The sequence below is a fragment of the Delphinapterus leucas genome, chromosome 3, assembly GCF_059928025.1.
Source record: "Delphinapterus leucas isolate spDelLeu-1000000601 "Yukka" chromosome 3, BTC_Dleu_Yukka2, whole genome shotgun sequence".
In the NCBI taxonomy this organism is placed as follows: Eukaryota; Metazoa; Chordata; class Mammalia; order Artiodactyla; family Monodontidae; genus Delphinapterus; species Delphinapterus leucas.
Window position 1 is genome coordinate 13211587 of NC_143131.1, and position 27779 is coordinate 13239365.

Sequence of the window (27779 nt, forward strand, 5' to 3'; positions counted from 1 at the left end):
TAAATAATGAAATGGATGGGATTAACTAATTAAATTAATTTCAATTCCTTGTGTGGTCTAGATTAATTTTCTTTCCTTTCGTTTTCTTTCTTTCTTTCTTCTTTTTTTTTATGGGCAGGAAATGTATAAAGATCAAATATTTCAAATTTTTTCAGCTTGGAAAGAAAAGATATTACTTTTCTTTAATACAATAATGAATTGAGAAAGTCTATTTATACTTAACATGCTGTATCTAAATTGTCATGTTCCTGCTGGTAGATTTCCCAGTTTAACAAAACAGATGAGATGAAACAATATTATGTAATTAATCAGTTGGTATCTAATGAGAAGTTAATATGCTCTCTTTAGTCATTAGATAAAGTCCTTTTAATCCCATGCAGGTGATTATGAACATGAATTCCAAAATAAAACTAAAATTTATTTAATGGTTAACTAGAGGTAATAAAGCTATAATTTTTAGAGAAGGGATAAGATCCTGAGGTCAATAGCCCTTGGTTTTGTATTCATGTTTAAAGGGTTTTGTACTCATGTTTTAAAATTTAAAAATTTTAAAACCCTTAATAAATTTACAGCTACAATGGAACTTAAAATTTATTTAGTCTGAACATTTGATTTTTTAATTGTGCAAAGAGGGAAACCAGAACCTAAATCCCAGACCATGGCTTCATAGAGTTTCTACTGTATCATTGGCCCTTAAATATTGCCTTGTTATTTATCTCTTGATATCAACTCTTTGCATTATATAATGGATTAAGATCATTCATTCAACTCCTTGGTTTATCAGATGCTCACAATGGAGCAGATGATCTGGTGACAAATTTAGAAAAAAAGGTATTATCTAGTGATGCATAATCAATAACCACAAACATAGCAGCATGAAACAACACATTTATTACGCATAGTTTCTGTAAATAGTATCTATAGTTTCTGTGGGTCAGGAGTCCAAGCATGGCTTAGCTGGGCCCTCTGCCTCAGGGTCTGACAAGCCTGAAACCAAGATGCTGGTTGGGGTTGTGGTCTCACCAGAGGCTCAGCTGGGGGAGGACCTACTTCCAAGCTCTCTCAGGTTATTGGTAGAGTTCATTTCCTTGTAGCTGCAGGACCAAAGGCCTCATCTTCTTGCTGTTTGTAGGAAAGAGATTGCCCTTATCTCCTAAGCACTGCCTGGAGTTCCCTGTGTGTGGGCTTTCCGAACATGGCTGCCCACTTCTTCAAAACCAAGAAGGGAGAGCAATACTCCCACAAGACAGTGTTACAGTTTTATGTAGCATGACCACAGAATCATGCCGTACATGTAATCACAAAGATCCATCACCTTTGCCATGTTCTATTGGTTAGAATCAAGTCACAGGTCCTGCCCACACTCAAGAGAACTCTAGGAGGTGGGGATCTTGGTAACCACCCTAGAACCTGTCCCCCTCCACAAAAGACATCCAAAAATACTAAACTCGGGTTCATATCCATCTGGCTTTTAAAAATATGAAAGTGGCCACGTATACAATTTTGCCTGTAAAGTGCTAATGTGTGTATGTTTAATTTAATATAAAATAACACCCGAGTGCTGCTGGTCCCTTGCACAAATGAAACAGCTCCAGAGAAAGGTCCTAGAGCTAAGCAACCTCTGACCAGTCACCACCAATAACTGCAGGAAGATTCCATCACTCCAAGGAGTCTGTGAATGCACTTCAGGGAGAAATGATAGATGTGACAGAGGAAAGCTTGCCTCAAAACAGCCACAAAATAAGCAAAAAGAATGAAATAAATCCATTTGCATGAACCCTACATAACACATAACTATTTTAAGTTTTAAAACTAATTCTTCTGGAAAGTGTACAACCAAAATATTTATTGCTGACAGTATACCACATTTTTCAACACCTCTTTCAATTGTCTTGATTATAGTTTTAAAATAACATTATTTGAGAGGCTTCTGCTATGAGCCAAGCAGTTATAGTCTTTTTCAACTTATTCATCCTTCATTAATTCTTGGAGTTCATGGACTTGCATTTGAGAAGCACCATAGACAGTACTAGAACAGATGTAGGGAATGTTTTACTGACATGAATAAGCAATACTTAGCTGTCCCCTATATTGCAAGCATTTGACTATGACAATATGTGAGGGTAATTTTGTGGCTTTAAAGATGAATTACAACTAACTAAGCACTGACTCAGCAAGTTAGCATATCACCAAGTTGATAATGGATATTCAATAATTCTTATTTAATCTTCAAAATAGCCTTGTAAGTCACAGTATTACCCTGACTTTATAGACGAGGAAAACAGTGCTTAGAAGTTAGGCAACTAGCTCAGCGTCAAGCAGATAATGAGGAATGTGCTGACTTCATATCCAGCACTATGTCCATCATAGAATAAATACCTAATGCTCTTCTTTTAAATCAACTTAATTCCTATGTCTTAAAATATCTAAAGGAAATGTCTTTGCTCCCAGTTGATACTATTTGCTGTAGTTGGCCAAAAGGCTTATACCTATGTCTGTTTTAAGTTGATTTGAAACGTGTGAGTGTGTACTTCACAATTATTTTTTTAATACCCATTGGATACACAAATGAAATGTATAAAAAACAGAATGTCCTTGATTATCCAAATGCTGCTATGACGGTGGTGTGTAGAGAGGGGAGATCTCAGGTTGAGCTCTGGGCCACTGAGATCTATAGATTCCTTGGGGGCTGTGAGGCTCCCAAGAGAAGCTGTGGAGATTTCATGACAAGAAGCACATTGTGGCAAATAGTGGAGCTATCAGTCCTCTATGTGCCCTGCACCTATATGTGGCAGTTTAGATTTTAAAAACCATATCTCTTGGAGGGGGAAGGGTAAGCTGTGATAAAGTGAGAGAGTGGCATGGACATATACACACTACCAAACGTAAAATAGATAGCTAGTGGGAAGTAGCCGCATAGCACAGGGAGATCAGCTAGGTGGTTTGTGACCACCTAGAGGGATGGGATAGGGAGGGTGGGAGGGAGGGAGACGCAAGAGGGAAGAGATATGGGAACATATGTATATGTATAACTGATTCACTTTGTTATAAAGGAGAAACTAACACACCACTGTAAAGCAATTATACTCCAATAAAGATGTTAAAAAAAAAACAACAATAAAACCATACCTCTTAAAATCAGGTGAGGAAGGATGAGTTATTCAATAGGTTTTGAAAACTGTCTATTTTAAAAAATAGATTTACTTCACCCCAAAACCCAATTTTTACTGCATTAAATATAATTGTAAAAACACCAAAAATATGATACTTCTGTGTTGGGAAAAGTTTTTCCTAGTGTATCACCAAAGTACACACAGACACACACACACACACACACACACACACACACACGAGTGTAGACGTACTCTATTGTTCTGTCCTGCCAGCATCTGTTGCCTCCTTTTTTCTAGTAAGAGAATACGTCTGATGATTTCAGGAATCATCCCTTCCTGTTGCTTAGTCCTTGTGACTCATCATCTCTACTCTGCAGTTTCAGATCAAGACCAACCCCTGGTCCATCAGAGCCACATCCTTCAGGACACTTCACATTCATGGAGATGTGACCTGAGCCAGGCCAGGCAAAGCCTTTTAAGGGATCTGCTAAAAGTCTGGGAAAAGACTCTCTCTCCTGGGTCTTGGGAACTAAAGATCCAGTAAGTCTGAGTCTGCTGAAGGGGTAAAGAAGGTTAAGGAGGAGAGAAGTGTTGAAGAGGGGAAGGAGGACAGCAGAAAAGATAAGAAAGCAAATGCAAGATGAAGGAGAAAAAGAAAAAGAAGACAAAGATGAAGACTCCTCCCTCTGCAACATATTTTTGAAATAAATTGTTTTAGCCTTAGGATGGTATTTGAGCCCCAAAATTACTTTGAATTATGGAATGGAAGGGAATTACCAATTTTCAACAGCTGAATTTCTTTAAATGACTATATTCAATCTTGCTGTTTTGGGAAATCCTTCAAAATTAAAACAGAAAAATGGTCTACTGATGGAAGTGAAAAATACTTTCATTAAGAAAGGAAGCTGTGAATGTGTGTGTTTTCTATTTTGTTTTATCCTATACAGGAGTCTAACTAAGAACCTTTTCCATTTCCCTTCATCACTCGTTATTGAAATTCATGGGGTTTGAAGGAACCTTAAGGATAATGAGGAGGATACGATTTATTACTATTCAGAAAATTTTACTGATCAGAGAAACCAAGAGCTTATGTTAGCATAAAATACTTAACATCACATTCTGTATTTACCAAAATTGATGCACAATTATATCAACTAAGTTATACTTAAACCGTTGTTGGAATAATTTATCTATGAAAATTAACTTGAATAACATTACAATCAGTGGAAGGACTGGGAGAGGGGAAAGCATAAATAGCATAAGTAACTAATGAAGTGAAATAGTAAGTGAAAAGGGACTGTAGTTCACACTTAGAAACAAGTTAGGGCTGTGTGTTTTCCCTTCACATGGAAGATGAGTACAAGTGATCTGGTGTGCAAATGTCACTGATGGTGGAATGGCTGAACTCCTGGGTTTCAGGCTATGGCTTTATTTTAGACCAACCAGTGTCTTCCTACATGCTCTGTCCACATTCTTGTCTCTGCAGTTTCCAATATTTGTGGAAGATTCCATCTTTTCCTGGTCATTTTCAGTTTTGAGAACAATTTCATTCAGGTAACTATTAAAGGCACTTATTCTCACTCCTCACATATACAAGTAGAAGAACATTCATTGAAAGAAGCTCTCATCTCTCTTTTGTGCCTCCCTCACTACTTCTTTTTTTTTTTAATATTTATTTATTTGGCTGCGCTGGGTCTTAGTTGCGGCATGCGGGATCCAGTTCCCTGACCAGGGATCGAACCCGGGCCCCCTGCATTGGGAGCAAGACGTCTTCACCGCTGGACCACCAGGGAAGTCCCTCTCATTACTTCTGGAGTAGTAATCGTCCAACTCTTCTGTGACCGGGTGAGCAAGTTGATTCTAGGATAAGGTTTTAGCTGAGCTGTATCAGACACAATAAAAGCCTTATTCTCCAACCAGCTTTATCTGTCGAAAGTTGAAATGATGCTGTATTTTAAATTTCCCTCTTTCCAACTCCTAAATCATTCAGTTGATTTACATAAAGATCAGGCAAGGAAGAAGGATGTTAACTGTTGGCTTCCTGAATCCCAATGATAAGTGAGATGCCCTTTCAGTCATGAGAATTATGGCCTAATATTATATTTAATTCGAAACTTCTCCTCTTCCTTCATACAGGCTTGACCCATTGTCCACGTACCTCCAGTGGGACGGTGTGGTTCATTCTTTCATTCTTCTGATCTCTATTCACTAGGCAATGCCCACCCTTCCAGGCCTCTGTGATGGCCCTACTCAGGTCTCCTTCCTCACAGCCAAGGGTTCCTGCACCACAGCAAGCTGCTGTCTTGGGAGAGTTCTTTCAAGATAGTTTGAGCCCAGTCACCCATCAGGGAGGCAGTATGGCAGCCAGACTCACAGTATTTAAACCTGAGTTTTTCGTTTACCATCCAAGTGACCTTGAACAAGTCTCAGTGCCCCATACATAAAGTAGAAAAGCTAAATTACCAATATCAAATGGTTGGTTAAGGATTAAATGAGTTAATATACATATAAAGTGTTTAATATAGTGCCTTGCATTTTGTAATTGTTATGTAAGTGTTAAATAAAATTAAGATGCCAGGGTCCCTTTCCAGGAGGTACTCCCAATCTTTCCAGGGGTTCTCTTGGTGCCCTTCACTTGCCTGGGATCAGAAGCAGATCCTCAGCACTATCCCTAGGCTGACAACCTCCGTCTCTCAGGGATTCCTCCCATGAACTTCCATTTAGAGTCTAGACTTCTGCTTTTATAGGTTAGATGAAGTATAGGGGGAGTTTCAAAGGACCAGCTTGGCTATCTCTTAGCAAGTCCTGGGATGGGGGTATCTGGCTATGGTCTTTATGATGTGAACCACTAAATGCCAACTTACAAACATAACCAACATTCCGGGCAACAGTCAATTACTTATGGAAAGCTTTCACTACATGCAGCAGAATGTAACACAGTGACTGAACTGAAAACCCTCAAACAATATGAGTCAGCTCTGGTTAAACCACATCAGATTAAGGAGGTAGCGTATGAGACACCTAGTTAACAGAGATGCATGTCTCTCTCTACCTTTCTAGTCTCTCATCTCAGCATCCGTATACTCTTTCCCTCTGTTCTCACTGAACTATTTTTAATTGCTTAAACCTCACTTTTCACACCTCTCTGCTTCCCTGCAGCTCCTCTGCAAGGCGTGCCCTTTCAATCCCTATCTTAAGAAACCTTATGCTGCTGCCCAGAAAGCAAGTCATTCCCGTAGCCCCTGCACGCACCCCCTACTTCGTCCTTCGCACACAGTTGCTGTGAGTTATCCCCATGTCTGTTTCCTATAGGAGACAGGGAGGCCCTCAGGTGCTAGAACAGTCTTCCTGTCTTGGGGTCCCAGCACATGGCATGGCGCCTGGCTGGTTTTAGTAAATAAGTGATATAAGATCGTACATCATGGAGGAATCTAAAAAATACAACAAACTAGTGAATATAGCAAAAAAGAAACAGGCTCACAGATATAAAGGACAAACTAGTGGTGACCAGTGGCGAGAGGGAAGAGAGGAGGGGCAAGATAGGGGTAGAGTATTAAGTACAAACTATTGTGTATAAAATAAGCTACAAAGATATATTGTACAACACAGGGGATATAGCCAATATTTTGTAATAACTATAAATGGAGCACAACCTTTCAAAATAGTGAATTACTATATTGTACCTCTGTAACTTATACAATATACAGCAACGGTACTTCAATAATTTTTTAATTTTTTTAATAAAAATAAACAAAATATTGGCTATTAAAAAAAAGATCATATATTATGGGATAAAACTTTGTTCATCTGAGACCTGGATTGCAGAATTTGTCCTGAGAGAAAGGAGCTAACTTGACTCAGTCATCACCTTGATGGGCCACTTTTGTATGGAGAAGAGGAGTAGGGGTAAAAACAACTAAATTTTTTTAAAAAAGCAAGAGTTGTTTGGGATCAAATAAAAAGCAAGGAAGGAGAGGAGAGGAAGTCAGGCAAGAGAAAGGCTGAGCAACTGCATGATGGGAAGCTGGAGACTGAGTAAAAGAGATGCCCAGTAAAAACTGCATGGGCAGGCAGGACTTCCAGAATGGCCAAGTGACAGTGTGTAACCTCAACACAACATCCATTTAACTGGTGAGATTATTTTTTTAAAACAAACGTGTATAGTCTCTGGAAATTGTCATAAGCAAATAGCATAGAGCAAATGGAGAAACATGTATTAAAGAAAATTCACTAAATCTCAGTAAAAATAGTGAAAGTGTGGCATTGAACTACGATGTGTTCCCACCCTCACCTCCATCTGTGTGTTTTGAAATCTTTACACCAGGAAGGTTCATTTAAGAAGATGGGGCTTTCTCTCCGCTCTCTCAGCTCCCAGTCTAAGGCTAAGGTTTCACCTCAGGAGGGCCAGGTTACTGCTGTTTCTCAACACCCCAGTTCTCTGCTTATAGAAACTCTATTCCCAGTGGGCATGGTGGAGGGGATTGAGGCTTCCTACCTTCACCCTACAGTCACTTTGGGGCAGAAGCTCTATCCCCAGAATGGCAGGTCCAAAACATTGGGACCCCATCACCTCCTCCTTGCTTATAAAGTAGAGTTTGTATGCTTGGAAAAGCAAGACAATAGACCAGGGGTGCCCTCTTGCAGAGCAGGGAGTGTCACTTGGGTTTCGCCCAGAGAGAGAGGCAGGACTTATGGACAAAGAGCTGCACAGCTCTGCCTGAGGGAACTGACTTTATCTGGAACAGAGTATGAAAAATTGCATACCTAAGTGTCAAAAACAATAGAGATATTGGTGGTAAGCAATTAAGAAAGGCAGGTAGTTCCATAATATCAGTAGCAACCAATGAAATGAAAGAGCAGTAGAACTTTAACAAAGAAAGCCAAGGAAAGAGATGGCCAAGAGAACCTCCCAGAGGTTGCAGTCAACTCGGGAACACTGTGTCAGCATTCGACTGCCTCCACTCAGGAGCAATAAGAGCAGGGCGTGGGGTAAACTTAAAAGCAATCTCTAAGCCACACAAAGAAGCATCAGCAAGGGGCAGGAGGCTTATTGTCACTAGAGGCTTAGTAGGCCCCACATGTTTTCAAACCCTGTCTAAAAAGTAAGCTGTTCTAACCCAGAAGCAACTCCTAGGAAGCCAGGTTTCAAAATAAAATCATACTCATCCTTCGTGGTCTGGAAGACTACACGTCTTCAAAACTGCACCGTCTCAAGGGTGATTAGAGAAGGAACTTGCAAACTACTGGTCCCTGGCTGAATGTGGGACAAAAATCACAAAATCCCTAAAATGTGAAAGCAGTCTCAAAGCCACTCATATATCCAATGAAAAAGAAGGAAATTCTAACTGGCTAAGAAGCTAAAGCACAACTTTTGACCAATGACACAGAAGCTGATGCAGGAGCCACACCTAGGTAGCTAGGCTATAAGACAAAAACAAAGGGGGAAAAAAATCTAAGCAGGGACATCTGAGCCTACCGACTGCTACCACTAGACAGAACTAGTTCAGCCAAGTCTCTAAACAAATAAACAAGTGATGAAACAAACAACTAAAACAAGCCCCATGGGGGAGGAGTAGAATCAGTATCCTGACTGACTACAGTTTATTATCTAAAACTGTCCCTTTTCAGCAAAAAATTATGAGACATTCAAAGAAACAGAAATTTGACCCATGCCCAAGGGTAAAACGCACGCAATAGAAATTGCCTTTGGGGGGATCCAGATGTTGGACTTAACAAAGATTTCAAAATACCTATTATAAATATGTTCAAATAACTTTTAAAAAGCCCTGTTTAAAGAATTAAAAGAATTCATCAAGTAGAGAATATTACTGAAAAGATAGAAATTTTAAAAAGAATCAAATGACAATTCTATCAATAGAATTGAAAAGTACAACGCTGAACTTTTTTTTTAAAAATCACTAAAGGAATGTGTATTAGTTTGGTAGGGCTTCCATAACAAGGTACCACAAACTGGGCAGTTTAAACAACAGAAATTTGTTGTCTCATAGTTTTGGAGGCCAGAAGTCTGAAATCAAGATATTGACAGGGTGGGTCCCTTCTGAGGGGAAAATCTGTTCCAGATCTCTCTCCTAGCTTCTGGCAATCTTTAGCATTCTTTGACTTTGGCATCACCTCAATCTCTGCTTTCATCTACACATGGCTTTCTCCCTGTGTGTGTGTCTCTGTGTTCAGATGTCCCTTTTTCATAAGGACACCAGTCTTATTGGATTAAGGGCCTACCCTACTCCAGCACGACCTCATCTTAATTAATTTCATCTGCAACAACTCTATTTTCAAATAAGGGCATCTTCTTTACACAGTCCAACCCATAACAGAGTGCAAAAGTAGATTTGATTTGACATAAGAAAGAATGAGCAAACTTGAAAATAGATCAATAGAGATTATAAAATCTGAAGAATAAAGAGGAAAAAGAATTAGGGAAAATGAACAGAGCCTCAGAGAAATGTAGGCTTCATTAAACACACCAACATATGCACAACAGAAGTACCTGAAGGAGGGGAGAAAATATATTCAAAGAAACAATGCCTGAAATTGATTGGAACTAGAGGGTTGGAAGGGGCAGCAAGAAAATAAGTGGGAGGCTGGAGAGTAAGTGGGGTAGAAGGTAGCTACAACATGTTTTATAGCAGCAATATCTACTCAATTTTAATTTTTACTATCTGTGGTGCTTTGTTATTTTGTTACCATATAACCCAAACCTTCAGCAAAAATCTGCTATACACAACAGCCATGTGCAACTAGTGTTGGGGAAATTAAGGAAAAGAACCACTGAGATAGGAAAGAAAGCACTGGGCACAAGTAGCAAAATGGAAGGAAGATCAAGAAATCAAAGCCAGGGCTAACTGAGCCAAAGCAGCCAGGAATCATCTGAAAGATTGCAAGAGATGTTGGGCTTCCTCTTAAGACTACATTTAAGATGGGGTTTGAACCACTTTTAACGGAATCTTCAGGGACAAGGTTAAAACCAGCCAGGTTGAAATTTTTATTATAAGTTCAAAAATGGAGAATATGGTTATCGTCCAAATGGTATAAAAGTTCTATGGAAAAAGAACTTGGTCTTAGTTGCTTTTTTATAACTTAACACATGGTTTCAAAATATGTCTAAACAATGAGCTGCAGAGCACATGAAACCATATGGCTTTTTTCTTGCATCAGATAAATGTGTGTTTTTCTTTTAAGGGTGATTTAATTCACATCCCATTTTCACATACTTTGGGGAATGGGAGTAAGTCGAACGTAACAACCGTAATTTCTCCTGTAAGATAATTTCCACATCTTTCAACGTGAATCTTCTCACCAGAGGGAAAGAACTCCAAATTGCTTGGCTGCAGGCTCACTTCATAATGCATCAAAACTTCAGATATACTCCAGCAGGGAGCCATTCCAGAAGGGACCCACCATTCACATCATTTCAAGTCTCTTCAAAAATTGTGTACTCATTTTGTTCAAGGCAAACCCTTTTGTGTAAAAAATAAACACATTTTGGGGCTTCCTTGGTGGCGCAGTGGTTGAGAGTCCGCCTGCCGATGCAGGGGGTGCGGGTTCGTGCCGCGGTCTGGGAAGATCCCACATGCCGCGGAGCGGCTGGGCCCGTGAGCCATGGCCGCTGAGTCTGCGCGTCCGGAGCCTGTGCTCCGCAACGGGACAGGCCACAGCAGTGATGAGGCACGCGTACCACAAAAAAAAAAAACAAAAACACATTTTAATAAAGATTCTGTAAATCTTAGATTTGAGGACATCTGTGAACTGTAAACAAATATATATGAATGAAGAGAAGAGTGAGGTGAACTAACAGGAAAGTCTTCCCTTGAGTACAGAGAATGTCAACATTGGGGTTTTTCTATTTTTAATGACATGTACCATGGCAACTGTCCTCTTTTCCTCTTTAACACAATAAAAACAGCATTATTCTTGAATGAGAAAGGCTAACATTAATGTCATCCTTTTCCTTGGAATAGAAAATTATTTTTCCTAGTGTTAAGCAAACCTGAGACCTAGATTTAGCAAAGTGAAAGCACTGCTGAGAAATGCGCAGTGGAAGCTCCCGGACCCCAGTCAACCTGTAGATGGAGGAATACCTGATAGAGAATGTGTTGTCTCCAAGCCGAATTTCAGGGTGAGCTGATAAAGACTAATTGAGATTAATGAGGGTGATACAGCCCTGAAGCCGGAGCACCTACAGGAAGGAATGTAAGCACTGCAGCCAGGAAGACATCATTTACAGGCTGTGTGAACTTGGCCCCTGGCCAAGCTACCTTTTTTGCACCTTGTTTTTCTCACATGTAAAAGTAAGAATACTTTTTAAACTCACAAGGTTTTTCTGGGGCATAAACGAGACACTGCGGATAAAACACCTATATGCTAATGTCGTGCATATAGGGTTTTTTTCCTACTGTCATCCCCAACTTATAAAATAGGTTTAAGATAAAATCTTTACAATCAGAGATCTAAGATAAAATCTTTACAAATCAATGATCAAAGGACTGATCATTTTGTATAAATATTTGTTCTAAGAAGAGTATTTTTGTTGTTAATAAACACATCATGCGGAGAATTCATGACCATAATTTAGAATGAAAGGAGAGTTGAGCTGAAAACAATGTTTGATGCTCAGATAAAGGAAAGTAAAGAGACAACTCATGTCATCTAGAAGCATCACACCTAGTAGCACTTCCTGAGAAATTGTTAGTTTAAATCAGTGGACATGAAGTTATTAGGAGACAGAAAATGCCACAAAGCCCCTGTAACCCTTTCATAGACTCTTAACAGGTCTCTACCCTCCTGCAATGCAGCGTGTCTACTTGTCAGCTTTTTCATCTATGCAAATAAACAGGAGACAGATGGTAAGGGTTATACTTGTGTTCTGGTTCTAATTGCCTTATTGTTTTTTTAATTTTCTGCAAAATAAATTCATTTCATTAGCCAACATTCAGACAATTGACTAACTGATCCTTTTAGCAAGTCTACAGTATTTATCTAGGACAATATTATTTAAAAATGCTGTTTTTAGGGCATCCTGTAGGGCTGATATTAAGTAAATGACTAGCTTGGAGAAACTGAGAACATACTATAAACTCTTGGGACTTACAGGGGCTGCTGGAAAGCAGGTTTCCCTGTGTCCTTAGTGAGCCAACATCCATTTTGCTGTATGAAGAAACAGAACATCATAAATGCTTAATGGCACATCTGGGAAAAGGCAGATCTGACCCAGATTACAGGCTCCACTCCTGCTAATTAAGTGGCTTTGAGCAAGTGACCCAGACTTTTTCAACCTTGTGTTCTTCGTTTGTAAAACAGGTGCTGACAAAAATACCTGCATTGGGCTTCCCTGGTGGCGCAGTGGTTGAGAGTTTGCCTGCCGATGCAAGGGACACGGGTTCGTGCCCCGGTCCGGGAAGATCCCACATGCCGTGGAGCAGCTGGGCCCGTGAGCCATGGCCACTGAGCCTGCGCGTCTGGAGCCTGTGCTCCGCAACGGGAGAGAAAAAAAATACCTGCATTATAGAGTATTTATGAGGTTTGAATAAGTTAATACCAAAAAGAACTTACTCAAACTTTAATGTTCAGGCAAATCAGTAGGAATCCTGCTAAAATGCAGACTCTGATTCAGTAGATGTAATTCAAGACCAAGATCATGCACTTCTACAGGGTCCCAGGTGTTTCAATGCTTTTGGTCTCCAGACCATCTTTTCAACAGCAAGGCTTTACAAAAGCTTTCTCAGGTCTGGCACATTGTAAATACTCAGTAAATATTTGCTTTATTATTATGATTAATAATTAATTAAGGGCCCCAAATCAAAGAACTCTGCATGCAGTCCTTCCTTTCAGCTATGGAATGCCTTCATAATTCCCTACTAACCCACAGAAATAGTGTTTTTCAAGAAAAGTTTGCAGACAGTAAAATTAAAATAACATTGGGGTAGTAGGCTAAGTAATGGCCACCCAGAGATATCATGTCCTGTGTCAGGAACAGATATGCAGATACCTGGAACCTGTAAATGTTACTTTATAAGGAAAAGGGGCTTTTGCAGATGTGATTAAGTTTAGAATTTGGAAATGAGGACATTATCCTAGATTATCTGGGTGGGTCCTAAATGCCATCACAAGTGTCCTTGTAAGAGAATGACAGAGGGACACTAGACATACCTACAGAGGAGAAGGTGACAGGAAGAAGGAGCTAGAGATTGGAGGTAGGTGGCCAGAAACCAAGGAATGCTGGCAGCTGCCAGAATCTGGAAGAGGCAAAGAAGGATCCTCCTAGAGCTTCCAGAGGAAACAGAGAACTACTGGCACCTGGATTTTGGACTTCTGGGGGCCAGAACTGCAACAAAATTTATTTCTATTATTTAAGCCACCAAGTTTGTGATACTTTATTACAGCACTCATAGGAAATGAATACAATTGGTTTAAGTAAAATGTTTGTATGTGTACAAGTTGCTAATCACTAGAAAGCTAAGCATTTTTACAGAGTAAATTTCTTCTCTTTGCTTAAATAAAGGGTCCGACCTTCATGAAAGCCATAAAGAGATTGATGGCATATTAACAATGAGATTTTATTTTAGGAAATTAGAAAAACCCTATATTCTGCTTCCACACAAAATGTACAAAGTTTCAAAGAAAGTTGCCCCCATTCTAATGGTGAGAAAAAGCCAGAAACTATAAAATTATAACTTGTGTGAGATAAAGACCTGGAATTGAAGAGACCTCTGTTTTGTGTGCTTCACTGGCCTAGATTATTATTTCACCTCTCAGGAAACACTCCCCTAATTTTCACGGAAGCATTTTTGTGATGTAGAAGGTGGTTGACCTAGAATATACCTGAGGCCCTTCCTGTCCTCCATGCCCTGGAAGAGGCCCTGACTCAGCTATGTTCAGCCTTTCACATCTGAGAGTACCAGATTTTATCAGAAGACATCCTGCCTGCCATCCCTGAAAGAAATGGAAAAAGGAAATGGATTATTTGGTTATCACAGTTTTGTTTTCAAATTTAACCATATGTTAAAAAGGTTTTAAAGAAAAAAGCTGACAACCCAGGGCTTCCCTGGTGGCGCAGTGGTTCAGAGTCCACCTGCCGATGCAGGGGACACGGGTTCGTGCCCCAGTCTGGGAAGATCCCACATGCCACGGAGCGGCTGGGCCCATGTGCCACGGCTGAACCTGCGCGTCTGGAGCCTGTGCTCCGCAACGGGAGAGGCCACAACAGTGAGAAGCCCGCGTACTGAAAAAAAAAAAAAAAAAAACCTGACAACCCAGAATTCTATACACCACAAAAAATTTTAGGTGAAATACTTTTCTGGACAACATAAGCTGAAAAATGCCAGCAGAAACATTCTTCAAGTAATGTTCAAAATTCATCAAGCAAAAGCGCTATGATAGCAGATGCAAACTCACATGTACACAAAGAAAGGAAGAGTGAAGAAAATGGGGACAAAAAGTCAGATAAATACATTTTTTTCTTATTTTTAATCATTCTCAAAGGTAACTGGCCAAGATAAGATTGTTACAGTTATGGGGCTTAGAACACATTTAAAAGTAAAGTGTATACCAATTATGGCAGAAAGGATGAGAGAGAGGGACTGTAAGGTTCTGATACCTGAAGTGATGTAATTTGAAAGTAGACAGTGATAAGAAAGAGTGTACATTGTAAACCCTTGTGAAAGAAAAATTGCCCTGGACAATTGTTAAAAAACAGCAAGGAAGACTTTATTGAAGACTATCGCAATAGGGGGAGAGAGATTGAACTCAACTCCATAGAAACAAAAGGCTAGAGGATTTTTACACACTGGGTGAGCTGATGGAAATTAGGGCAGGACGCGAGGGGGAGATTTTATTGATGTGAGGAGGCAATCTGTGTTGGCTAATTGTTGCTTATTGAAGTTAGGCTCCTACCTTCCCACAAAGACTAGGAGGCAGGGCCCCATCTTCCTTGAGGATCACATTCCAAAGGGAGGGCTCCCAGGCCCTTGAGAAAGACTTACCTCTCAAAGGCTCAGAGAAAGAAATTACAAGAGAAGGGAAGACAGGGCCTTGTAGTCAGGAATTAGCCTGTCTACACTTGGGTCAAGGTGAGAGGTCGGTAAGGCCATGTTGGTCACCCTAGGACAACCATCAAAAAGAAAGGAAAATGAATGAGTTGTAACTAATAAGCCAATAGTGGAGATAAAATGGAGTCATAAACAATACTCAATAAAAAAGTAGACAGAAAAAGAAAAAAAAGGAAGAAGAGATGGAACAAACAGAAAGCTAGTAAGATGGTAGATTTAAATCGTCATACCAATAATTACATGAAATATAAATGGTCTATACACTTCAATTAAAAAAGACATTACCTGTTTATATTAAAAAGAACAGAACTATATAAGAAACCCATTTTAAGTGGGAGGTTGGGTTAGCAGATGTAAGCCATTATATATGGAATGGCTAAACAACAAGGTCCTACTGTATAGCACAGAGAACTATATTCAGTACCCTATGATAAACCATAATGGAATGGAATATACTAAAAAAAAGAATGTATGTATATGTATAACTGAATCATTTTGCTGTACAGCAGAAATGAACACAACGTTGTGAATCAACTATACTTCAATTTAAAAAAAGAAACCCATTTTCATTATAAAGGCACAGATAGGTTGAAAAGAAAATAAAATGATGGGAAAATGTAATCAAAAGAAATCTGGAATGGCTAGATTAATATCAAACAAAGAAACATCAGGAGAAGGAATATTACCAAGAAGTATCACACAATAATAAAGGAGTCAATTCACCAGGAAGACACAAGCATCCTCAACGTGTATGTATGTAAAAACAGAGCTTCAAAATCCACGAAGGGATATCACATAGTGTCTTGTCAGCAGCATTGGTACCCCCTAGGAGCTTTGCTAGAAATGCAGAGCCTGCCCTACTGATTATAATCTGCACTGATAACAAGATCCCCAGGTGATCTGAGCAAATAGTAAAATCTAAGAATACTGATATAGTGCATCATGTTACATTTCTAATAAGGAACTCCGATGATATGTTTTCATAGCAGAAAAAAGAGAGGGTAACTATATGAACTGATGATATGGTGATTAATTTGATTGTAGTGATTATGTCACATGTATACATATACCAATCATCAAATTTCATACCTTAAATATATACAATTTTTAATTGGCAATTAAACTTCAACAAAGCTGGGGAAAATAGTCAATTAAAATATATATTCCTCCACAAACGCTGCAATAAGATAAAACAAATCTATAAATCTATACATAACTCAGTCTAATAATTTCAATTACCTTAATTTTTTTTTTTTTTTGCGGTACGTGGGCCTCTCACTGTTGTGGCCTCTCCCGTTGCGGAGCACAGGCTCCGGACGCGCAGGCTCAGCGGCCATGGCTCACGGGACCAGCCACTCCACGGCATGTGGGATCGTCCCGTACCGGGGCACGAACCTGTAGTCCCCTGCATCGGCAGGCGGACTCTCAACCACTGCGCCACCAGGGAAGCCCTATATCTTTTTCTATGTATCGCTCACACATGTCAGGCTATCCAGTCATAAACTGAGATCATATAAAATTACCTGCCTGAATAACTGCTTATTTTCTGTGTCTCGTCCTCTTATGTGAATGAAATCAGGGACTGTGACAATTTTTTTCCCACCATCATTCCACCAGGGCACCAGAGTGCCTGACACGCAGGAGGTGCAAAATAAATATCTTTAATAAATCAGTATTGAGACAGATGAAAAAGATGGCTCTATCACCCTGCTATGGCAACGGGACCCTCACTGTAGTTTTCTCCACATCCAAGGTGGTCAGGGACTCTCTCCATCAACTGGAAAATTCAGTCAATTGGTCTTCCCTTGATCCCCTGATTCAGTAGGATGCTGAGCACCCTTCAGTGGGTGGGAGCTGGGGAGTGGGGAGTGGAGGTGAAGCAGGAAGGGGCCTCACTGGCATCTCCACGCTTTAGTGATGTCCCTTGCTGAATTAGTTCCTAAAAATTTCTAGCTGTTTTCATGGTGTTCTTTTCTACTTTGGGTCTCCAAAACTCATACACATATACCTATGGAGTATATCACAAAATTATATAAATTATACATTTTCAAGTTATTTGATTAAAAAAGCCAGTTTTGGAAGCTTATTTCTGGTTACTCAATGGCACTCACCCCCTTGTTCATAAACAGCAATTACAATTCAGACATTCATTAACAACTTTTTATTAATCTGCATTATTTTTACATTTTCATTATGTATTCTTCAAACTAAAATGATTGTTTTACAGCAATTCACACAAATCAACTGATATATTAATTCAGACCAAAAGAAGCTACTCAAATGAAAATAGCATTGTCCAGGATGGGTAGGTATTACATGAACCACTCAGGCCTAATTCTCATCATACTTAGCATAAAATGATACTTGTCACAGAGCAAATCCTAGTGAGAGGGTCCCACACTGGTCTCCTTGTAACCCTTCCTCCCTATAAAAAAAACTTTTTATCATTGGAAGCATGAAGTTACACAGATCTGAAGTTACCCAGTTCTGCGCTGCAATTCTAAGTTAACACTGACCAAATTTCCTAGTCAACAGGTTATAGATGAAACAATTTTATAATTTATAATCATAATTTAAAATAAAAATATGTGGAAAGTTCCTTAGGTAGTATTTTCCTAATTAATAAAAACTTGTGTGAAGTTCCCACCCACTATCTACGACTTTTATCCTTTCTCTACTTTTTTCTTCCAATCATTACATTTGTTCAAGTCAACTGAAAACTCTACCATTGGATCATACCTGTTTTTATTTTCCATGTTATTTTCTAATTTTTGTCCACACCAGATACATTTTACACTTATAATTACAGTGTACTTGATATTTTGTTAACTATGTCTTTCAATTAACAGTATGTGCTCACCATTTCTGTGTTATGAAATCTCCACTATTTTGTTTTTCATGATTGCCAAATACTTCTAATTTCCTTAAGATAGACTTATTTTTGAACTTTTAGGGTACTTTTTATGCTATTAAATACATTTATATATATGTGTATATATATATATACATATATATATGTATATATATATATATATATATATATATATACATATATATATATATTTCTTCAGTCTTTTAAATTGTTTCCTGGGTGTAGAATTCCAGGAGAGAAAATAAGGATCAAAGCATGGAATGTTTTTATGATTCTTTCTGTGCTTAGTTATTTAATCATTTTACAAAAAGGATGGGTCAATTTACATTGCTCAAGGAGTCTGTGAGTGTATCACTTTTACAAAGACCTCACCACGATTCACTTTAGCTTTAATTTTTTAATTCTAACAAATATCAGTTAGTATCTCATTAATAACTACCAGTGGGGTTGAATGTTATTCTAAATGTTTATTCTGTAGGATTACCTGAATTGTCTATTCATCTATTCACATTCTTAACCCACCCTTCTATTTCCTTCTATTTTTTTAAAAGGTCTATTTAATTGGCTACTTGAGCCATGAAAACAAACCTCTTACCTGACCTAAATGCAAAAGGCAACAGAAGCAGAATCAGCACAAACTTGTCATGATACCTTAGAGAATTGGGCTGTCACTAGAACCACCACATTAACAGAAGAATAATCCCTTCAAGGGAAATACCATCTGTTTAGCCTAGTCAGTCCTTGGAGTTGAAGGAAGAAGAAAATGTATTATTGTGGATTTGAGGGCCGCACTTCATTAGAAAGTTGTAAATTTTACTTTTAAATCACCAAATAACTTTTCAGAAAAACACAGTGATTGGTCATGAACGATTAAACAGGCTAAATGTAATCAAGCATCCAGCTAGAGTACGGAACACTGATAACAGCTCTCATTGCATGACCAACCTGATTTACACACTGTCCACACAGAAGAAAAGGGTTATGATACTTCAGATCCTGCATTTATTGGGTGAGAGACATGCCCCATGTTACTTGACATCACAGAGAAGGGCGACCCCACGGAGCACCCAGTGTTCGGGGGCCTGAGCCGTCCTGAGGTCCACAGCAGTGATGTAGTTCAGATCTGTTCGGACTGGCTTCTTGTAGATGGGACAGGAGTACAACCGAGGGTCTCTTACAGCTACAAAAAAATTCATAAAAAAAACCTTGGTGAATTTCTAACTTAAGCAGCCCCAAGCCCAAACAGAACGCAGAGCCAACTCTGTGCACTCTGAAGGTCATTCCAAAGAGAGATGGGTTTAGTAGAACGAGGGAAATTCTTCCTGAGGTCAGATAATCCCTAGATGCGAAGGAGAGGCTACCACAGGTTTCCAGTGGGTGTGACAAGACACCCAGACGTCCTCACATTTACCCCACTCACCCCTTGTCACATGTCCTTGACATTAACCCCTGCCCATGTGACATGACCGTGAACCCCCCATTGCTCCCTCCCTCTCCTTTCCACCTGTCAATTCAACACCTCTCCTCCACCCTGTCCCCTGTACTTCTTCCCCACCAAATCTTGTGCCCACACACCCTCTCTATATTTCCCTTGTGACTTGCCTTTGTCTTTTAATCAGACATCCAGCACCAATGCTCACTATTATTTCACTATTATTATCACAAAATCCCATCTTCAACCCTCTGTGCCATAGTCCAACCACATTTGAAATCACAGGACAGAGAATGTTCCCTACCCCAACCAGGTGTTGTGAGTTCTCCATGTGCGTAGAGACATAAAAATGGCAGGGAAGCAGAGAACCATGCCACCGTTCAGCTCTCTAAGATTCAATCTACCTTTTTGGAGTACATGAACAGATGGAGTCTCCAAAATCACATATGCAATGAAAGACAATCTGTGTGCCCCTTCTTCAAAGGTCTTCTTTTATGCATTCTGTCCAGCCTTGGCATCCCCATATTAAGGACTGATGCAGGTCTTGCGGGGCCTCAAACTTACACAGTTTGGGGGAGGGGCTTCTTTTAAGAAAAAAAAGTACAATTTGCAAATATAAAATTAAGCTTTGGAAGGAGCCTCTGCACTGAGCAGCCTTGGAGTTTAAGCTTCACCTGCTTCTTGTTAAATCCACTCTACCTACAGTAGTTTATTTGCACATCTTGTAACACCCATCTCGGGAAGCAGTATATTATTTCCTCTTCTCTCCCAGACTATAAATTATTTCAGGACGAAAGTTGTGTCTGCACTCATCCGTGTACTTCTCTGGAAGGCCAATATTATAAATGACCCTCACATAATTATTGAGATGAAAACATACTTAACTAAGAGGATAACTTTGCTTTGGTGAATTAGTGTAACAAACATGTAACTTTCAAAATGCAATATTAATATATTAATGATACTGAATTTATTTCCAACAACTAACTTACTCAATAATTTAGCTTTTCCTAACACATCAAAAAAGTAAAGCACTATCAGAAATTAAAGTCTCATTTTTTGACCCAAGAAAACCTTCAGCCTACTGTGCCATGTGTTTTTATACCTCCACTAAATTTAATTAATTTTATTGGAAGAAGTTAAACATGTGAATATGATAATATTATACAAAAGTTTCAATATAAAGTAAGCTAAAACTGTAATTCTTCACCAGGTGTGATTTTTAGCAGGGGACATTTGCCAATATCTAGAGACATTTTTAGTTATCACAACTGGGAAGGTGCTACTGGCAGCAAGTAGGTCGAGGCCAGGAATGCTGCCAACACCCTATAATGCACAAGACAGCCCCTCACAACAAGAGTTATCTGGACCAAAAATGTCAATAATACAAAGGTTGAGAAATGCTGTTCTAAAACATAGTCATGACATATATACACTAATATGTATAAAATAGATAACTAATAAGAACCTGCTGTATAATAAATAAATTTAATTTTAAAAAAATAAAGAAAACAATATTTAAATATTAAAAACAAAACAAAGATGGCTCAATGTCAGAAAATCTACCCATGAAATTCACCACATTACACAACTAAGATAGGAGATATGATTATCTCAATGTAGAAAAAATCGTTTAATAAAGTTCAGTACAATTTATAATTAAAAATTCTGAGCAAACCAGGAATAAAAAGGAACTTCCTAAACTTAGTAAAGGTTATAATATTAAAATCTATAGCATATAATATACTTAGAGAAATTTTACATGGATTTTCTTGAGGCTCAGAAACAATTTTGATCAAGAACATTAAGAAGAGAAAAATAAATAAAATTGGTAAGAATTAGAAGAGCAGAGAATCAACTATCATAATAGAAAAACAAAATCAACAAACTTTTAGAACAATTAAGAATCTTCACCAATTAGTAAGGATCTTGCTGGATTCAAGATCAGCCTGTGCTGGCAACTGCCAACTAAAAGTTTTAATAAAAAATAGGATACAGGGCTTCCCTGGTGGCACAGTGTTTGAGAGTCCGCCTGCCGAGGCAGGGGACGCAGGTTCGTGCCCCGGTCCGGGAAGATCCCACACGCCGCGGAGCGGCTGGGCCCGTGAGCCATGGCCGCTGAGCCTGCGTGTCCGAAGCCTGTGCTCCGCAACTGGAGAGGCCACAACAGTGCGAGGCCCGCGTACTGCAAAAAAAAAAAAAAATAGGATACAGTTTTTTAATTTTGACAAAACCATAAAGTATCAGGGAATTAACCAAGTGATCTGTATAGAAAATACTTTAAAACTTTAATAAAAGATATAATAAGGATGATCTGAAAAAATTTAAAAATAAATAAAACAAAGTCACAGATATTTTTACAGTACTTTAAAATTATATATTTGCTTAATCCCATGAAATTAATTATTAGAAACCATCTAAATTAATGTAACAGCTAATTTTAAGTCTAGTTGCTAATTTTTAATTACCATGAGAATGTCATTAGTGATAATAATTAGGCAAACATACAAAAAAATCTGATTAAATAAATGAATGACAGTGAATTTGAGGAGTGCAGTTAATGCTAACTACACTGATATATTTAAACCCTTTAATCCTAAGATCTGAACATATAACAAATATTTAACTAATCGTTCTTCTTGATGCACACTTGACCAATAATCATTTTATAAATCTTGACATAAGCCCTTGGAGTTTTACATTTGAATCAAGTGACAATTATAATTGCACCTTGGGAAGTATTCGATTACTTGGGTTTTAATCCCAAAAGAAAAATAGAATTGGAAAAAATAGCATTCTTTTCAAGGAGCAGTAAAAAAAAAAGCAATTCTCTGAAATATTTATCCAATTTTATTTATTTTTAATTGCTTCAGAAGGGAAGGAGCCCACACCAAGTCACAGCATGCAGCAACCTTCTGCAGCAGGATTAGAAACCACTGAAAATATAATTTCATGGCAAAAGTGCTGACAGATGCTAAACAAGCACATAAAGAGATGATTTGAAACCGTTACCTCTGGTTAGACAAATAACTTTGAAGACAAAAATAAACATGCTAAGTAGGTAGAACAAATTAGCTAAATATGTTTAAAGCCTTGGGGCTCCAGAAGGAGAAGAGAGAAGAGGGTATCTAAACCGGCGAGCTATGTGCTTCAGTATGCTAAAGGTTTTAATAAAACGCCTTGAGGAAATTTCATTTTCTAGCTCTATAACTTCCCTCTCTAGCCTACATTTTTCATCCAAATGTAAGTATATCATTACATCATATACTCCTTCTAATATCCAAAATAATCTACGTAGAGATTCCTTATGTCATTCCTTTATTTAGTCCCTCTTTTGTTAATAACATTTAGGTTATTAAACAGTGCACTCTTCCATGTGTTATTTCTTTTAATCCTTCAACAAGCATGAGAGTTATCATATTAATAATAACAAATTTTTTATTGTTATCTATTGTATGCTAATTATGTGCTGGACATTGTCAGTTTAATTCTCTCACCAACCCAATGAGATGGGTACCATGATTAAATCCATTTTACAGATGAGAAAACTGGAAGAACATAAGGAGGTGAGTTACTTATCCAAGGTTGCAGAGCTGTAGGTGATGAGTCAAACCTGGCCAGAATGGATCCAGAGCCTAAGCTCTTAATCTCAGCAATAGTGTGACGTACTATGTGTATGTGTCTCCATATCTTTGCAGAAATATGTAAATGTGGAACAGAGATAACTAGATACCTGACTTCAACTTGTGGCATAGCTGAGACTCCTCCAAAGCTACATGACTAACTGCTAAGGTGATAAAGCCATGAAAGCACCCCAAATATCCTGGCTCCTGGCTCACTGCCTTTTACCTGAGGACATGTGCCCCACTATGGGGCAGGGAGGTGACCTTCAGCATGGGGAGAGGAGCCGCAGGGGGTGACAGCTCGCATCTGCATAGGGCAGAGGGCTTTACTGTGTCTACTTCACCAGGTACCTGAGAAATATTAATACATGACTTCAAAATGCAAGGAAACTGTCCTCATTTCCAATTTAGCCTTTATTTTCAAGCTTCATCCCTAAATGCAGAGTCTTGAGTAGAACACTACCACAAGAATTCCCAGAGATTTGCATTCATCCCACAACAGACAAATGTGATTCTGATAGCAGCTTTGGTAGCCAGGAATCATAGGCAAATTACCTAATATCTCTAAACCTTCATTTCCCCATCTGCAAAATCGTCACGATACATCTTACAGAGTTGTTGTAAAGACTAAATAAGTCAATATATGTGAATGCCTAGCATAGTATAGTGTTTGCAATGCAGTAGATGCCCGAGATGTGTTAGATTTCTCCCCTCTCTCCCTGTACACACACACACACACACACACACACACACATGCACATATACACTTACCTTTTCACTAAAACAAATTCCCCAGTCTCAGGTTCCCCATGACTTTAACAGAGTTCAGGTTTACAAACTGAAAGTGGATTAAACGTTGCGGGGCTCAGGAGTTAGGAGGTCTCCAGCTCTGGGTCGCTGCACGGGGCTATTCCCACCCCCGGCCCACAACAGCACGGTGTTGGATCAGGGTGGGTCCCAGGGCATTCTTAAAAACACTGTTCCTCTAGCAGGAAACAGTCTCATTAGCTGCAGGGACCCTGAGATTCTTCACATCTTACTTAGTGACAAGAGATACATGTAAGTCTTGCTTTGTTCACCCAAAATTCTAACCACTGCTTTCCCATCACATGGGCTTCAGCACCGAAGTTATTAGAAGCATCACTCTCTCTCTATAGCAGACACATATTTCCTGTAGCTGCCTCTTTTCAACTTCCTTTGAGAACAGAGGATCTAGAGTGGGTACGGGTGGCTTTACTCTCTTAGAGTATTTAGTACTATTTGGGTGACTCTCCCGTGACAAGAAATATAAATAAAACAAACATTTGGGGATATAGCTCAATATATAGCTCAATTTTGATATATTGATAAACTCAATTTTTAGCTTTGAAATAAATATCTAGACTTCCTTTTAAAAACAAATAAACCAGTCCTATATGTAAAATTCAATGGTGAATTATTTAAACTGAAATTGCCCTTCCTATTAACATAAAAAACAATCCATTACAAGAATTTTAATTTTAAAACACTACACTTTTGGAGCATCCTCTAGCCATTAATGATGTTAAACCTCTTTAGCTCAATTAGAGCCCTATTTAGTCATCAAAATGGACTGAAAATTAGATTTACAGTAGGAAAAGAGCAATGGAATGTTAGTTTTCTATCACGAACAAAACACCTCTTCAACCACAAAGCTATTTGGCAAAAAGTTTCCACCAACTTCTACTGAAGCCAAAAAAAGAATAAAGAATTATAGTTTTCCATTACTTTTTTCTTAGTACTTTGAAATTAGTGAGTCACTTTTTCCTTTGCTTATTTTTATTTCCTCCCTAACCCTACAGCTAACGAGCATCACCGCAGACGAAAGCCCAGCAGCGTGAGTACAATTCTTTCATACCAACGTATTCTTAAATCATAAAGGACTGCCTGTATTATAAATGTATTGCTTTATTACTACGCTTCTGTGATGTTCAATGTCATGTGGCAATGGATTTTTACAATTTAGTCACAAGAAATAAAGTAACACCTAACTGAATGTGAGAAAGATTTTTCTTTCACTTTATAAGGGAAACATTTTTCCAACAATGTTGACTAGATGCAACAAAATTTCCAAAATATTAATTTTGGCTAAAAGAACATTTGATTATTATTTCTATAAAATAATCACTGTCCTGGGACTTCACATGACTGTAATTGATTATTATTTCTATAAAATAATCACTGTCCTGGGACTTCACACGACTGTAATTGATTATTATTTCTATAAAATAATCACTGTCCTGGGACGTCACACAACCGTAAGGATTAATGAACATGAAGCCACAGGCAGTGTGTTTGCTGAAGCCCAGGCAGACACATGGATAATTTCAGATGCAGCGAGGGCATAATGAGCGACACCCTGTACCAGGAGGCATACTGAGTACCCTACGTCTCTCTTCTGATGCTCAGCTCTCCTCATGGGCTCCCCTTCCTTCACACACCGTCTTTCTGTTCCTCAAACACAGCACATTCGTTGCTACCTCTTGCCTCTGCACTCTTGCCTTTGCCCCATGGATACTAGTCCAATGTTCAATGTTCTCTCCTCAGCAAAGCCTTCCCTGAACCCCTGAATTCTCTCACTCCCTGACACACCGTGTGTATGTGTTCTTTACAGAAACAAGAACTATCTGAAAGTGGTATGTTCATTTACACTTGATCCTCGCTATTCCTGGGACTTACGAATCTAAAATCTCACGGAGTCTGAATTACCGATGGCCGCTCGGGGAAATACAGGGTCAGGTTCCTGCAAGCCTCTGGTCACAGCATTTCCATCAGCCCATCAATACGTAACCTCGTTTTATGTGTGTTTCTGTTTAAAGTCACCTTATTAATATACACTGTTGATTCATTCACATTGAACTCAAGGTCAACAGCACTATGACTCATGCCTGATCAGAACATGTCTAACACACATGTTTTCTCCATAAGGCACATCACCGCCTTCTTGCACTCAGGGACACTAGACAACACTTCAGCACTGCACACTGGGGCCATTTTCAACAATGAAAAGTAGAAAAATGTGAAAAACATAGCACAAAATAGACCATGGAAAGGACACTTGTTTACGGTCTGAGCTGGAACAAGAAGTAGAGCACAGGCTTGTTCAAGCTCAACTAGGAACACTCACGTCAGGGAACTCAAATGTTTCACTGCTTTGTACATGTCCTAGTGCCACAAGCATTGACATTGGGGTCACAAATAAATTTTAGAGTGTAGGCAAAATCATACAGAATCCTTGCGTAACAAGGATTGACTACATTTGCTTCTTTTTTCGGCTACCTTCCCTCTTTGAGACTGAGCTCCTTGCAAATGGGGATTCTGCTTGGCCTTTTCTCATTGTTGCATCCCCAGCAATACAGTAGTGTGTGTCAGATGGTTGACACCAGATAAATATTAAATGGATGACCCAGTGAGCCAAAGCTCTTTCCCTCTGCGAAGAAAAGTCTAACTCTAATGCCCTCTCATGCTCACCCTTATCCTCCAAAACTCATCTCAGAAGCAGTCTCCACCAACCTTCCAGGCCTAGTTATGTTCTACTTCTAGATTCCCTGACCATCCTGACAGCATCTCTATCATAACATGTGTCAAATTCTACTTAAATTATTTATTTACTTATCAGTCTCCCTCACCAGACTGTGAGTCCCTTGTGGGTGTGATCTGATTCGTAATTATCTTTTTGTCTCTTGCAGGTAAGCTTGTGGCTGGTATAATTAGTCATGCAGCAAACATCAATATTTGCCTAAAAAATACTCAAAGTTTATACACTCTCTTCCCTTGACATATACTTACAAATGTGGTACTTATCTAAAGGATGGAGGTACTAAAAGGTCTCTTTTAAAGAGAGATTGTTTTATCCCTTGCTTGTTTAAAGAAAAATCTTTTGTGCTTCTGTTGTAAAATTAGTACTTCCTTGGGATCCACTATCCTGGCTATCTCTTGAGTTTATGGCTTAATAGTGATCATCTCACTATGTATATGTATATCAAATCATCATGTTACACACCTTAAATATATGCAATTTTTATTTAAAAAGGAAAATTTTTTTTTTTAAAATAAAAAGAACAGGGAATCTCCTCATATGGTGAACGGTGGTTACTGCTGAGAAGAAGTTAGCTGAGTGAAATGCAACAACAAAAACCTCTAGAACACATCAAGCCAACAATGGAAAATAGTTTAGGTGTTTTTAGCCTTGTCAAACAGAGCTTTGATAACTTTGTCAAAGTATTCTTCTTTGACATGTGTGTTTCATAGAAGTGTTATCACATTCATAGGCTGATATGTGAACCCAGCGTTTTACCCTTAGCTACTGGATTAAGTTGAATGTCCCTGAATTCAAACTGGATTTCACAACCTGGCTTAAATCTCCAAGCTGGTGGAGACACCACCTCCCGTAGCCCTGTGCAGTCCTGCCTGGAAAGCCTTCTTTCCACTACTTACCTCATCATCCAAGCCCCATCTATCCTTCCAAGCCCATCCAGGCCCAACCGCCCCTAAGATCCAGCCCCTAACTATTTCATCCCACCGTTATCTCACCCTCCTTTCTCACCACTTATTTACTATTCCAAACACCTGTTTCTTATCTCATTAGCTAATGCTATTTTATCTGCTTTATTAGATAGGCAAGAACTATCTAGAACCATTGCCTCCCAGGAGCAC

The 27779-nt window shown here is 38.9% G+C and overlaps 1 protein-coding gene across 1 annotated transcript in view; it reads right to left on the bottom strand.

The window, feature by feature from the left end:
* Positions 1–15768: 15768 nt before the first annotated feature.
* The window catches only part of DNAH5 (dynein axonemal heavy chain 5), a 205660-nt gene continuing 193649 nt past the window's right edge, over positions 15769–27779 (bottom strand). Inside the window, exon 79 of the mRNA XM_022581405.2 lies at positions 15769–19230. Coding sequence (XP_022437113.2) covers positions 19079–19230 — 152 coding nt within the window. The 3' untranslated portion in view covers positions 15769–19078. The remainder of the gene's footprint in view (positions 19231–27779) is intronic.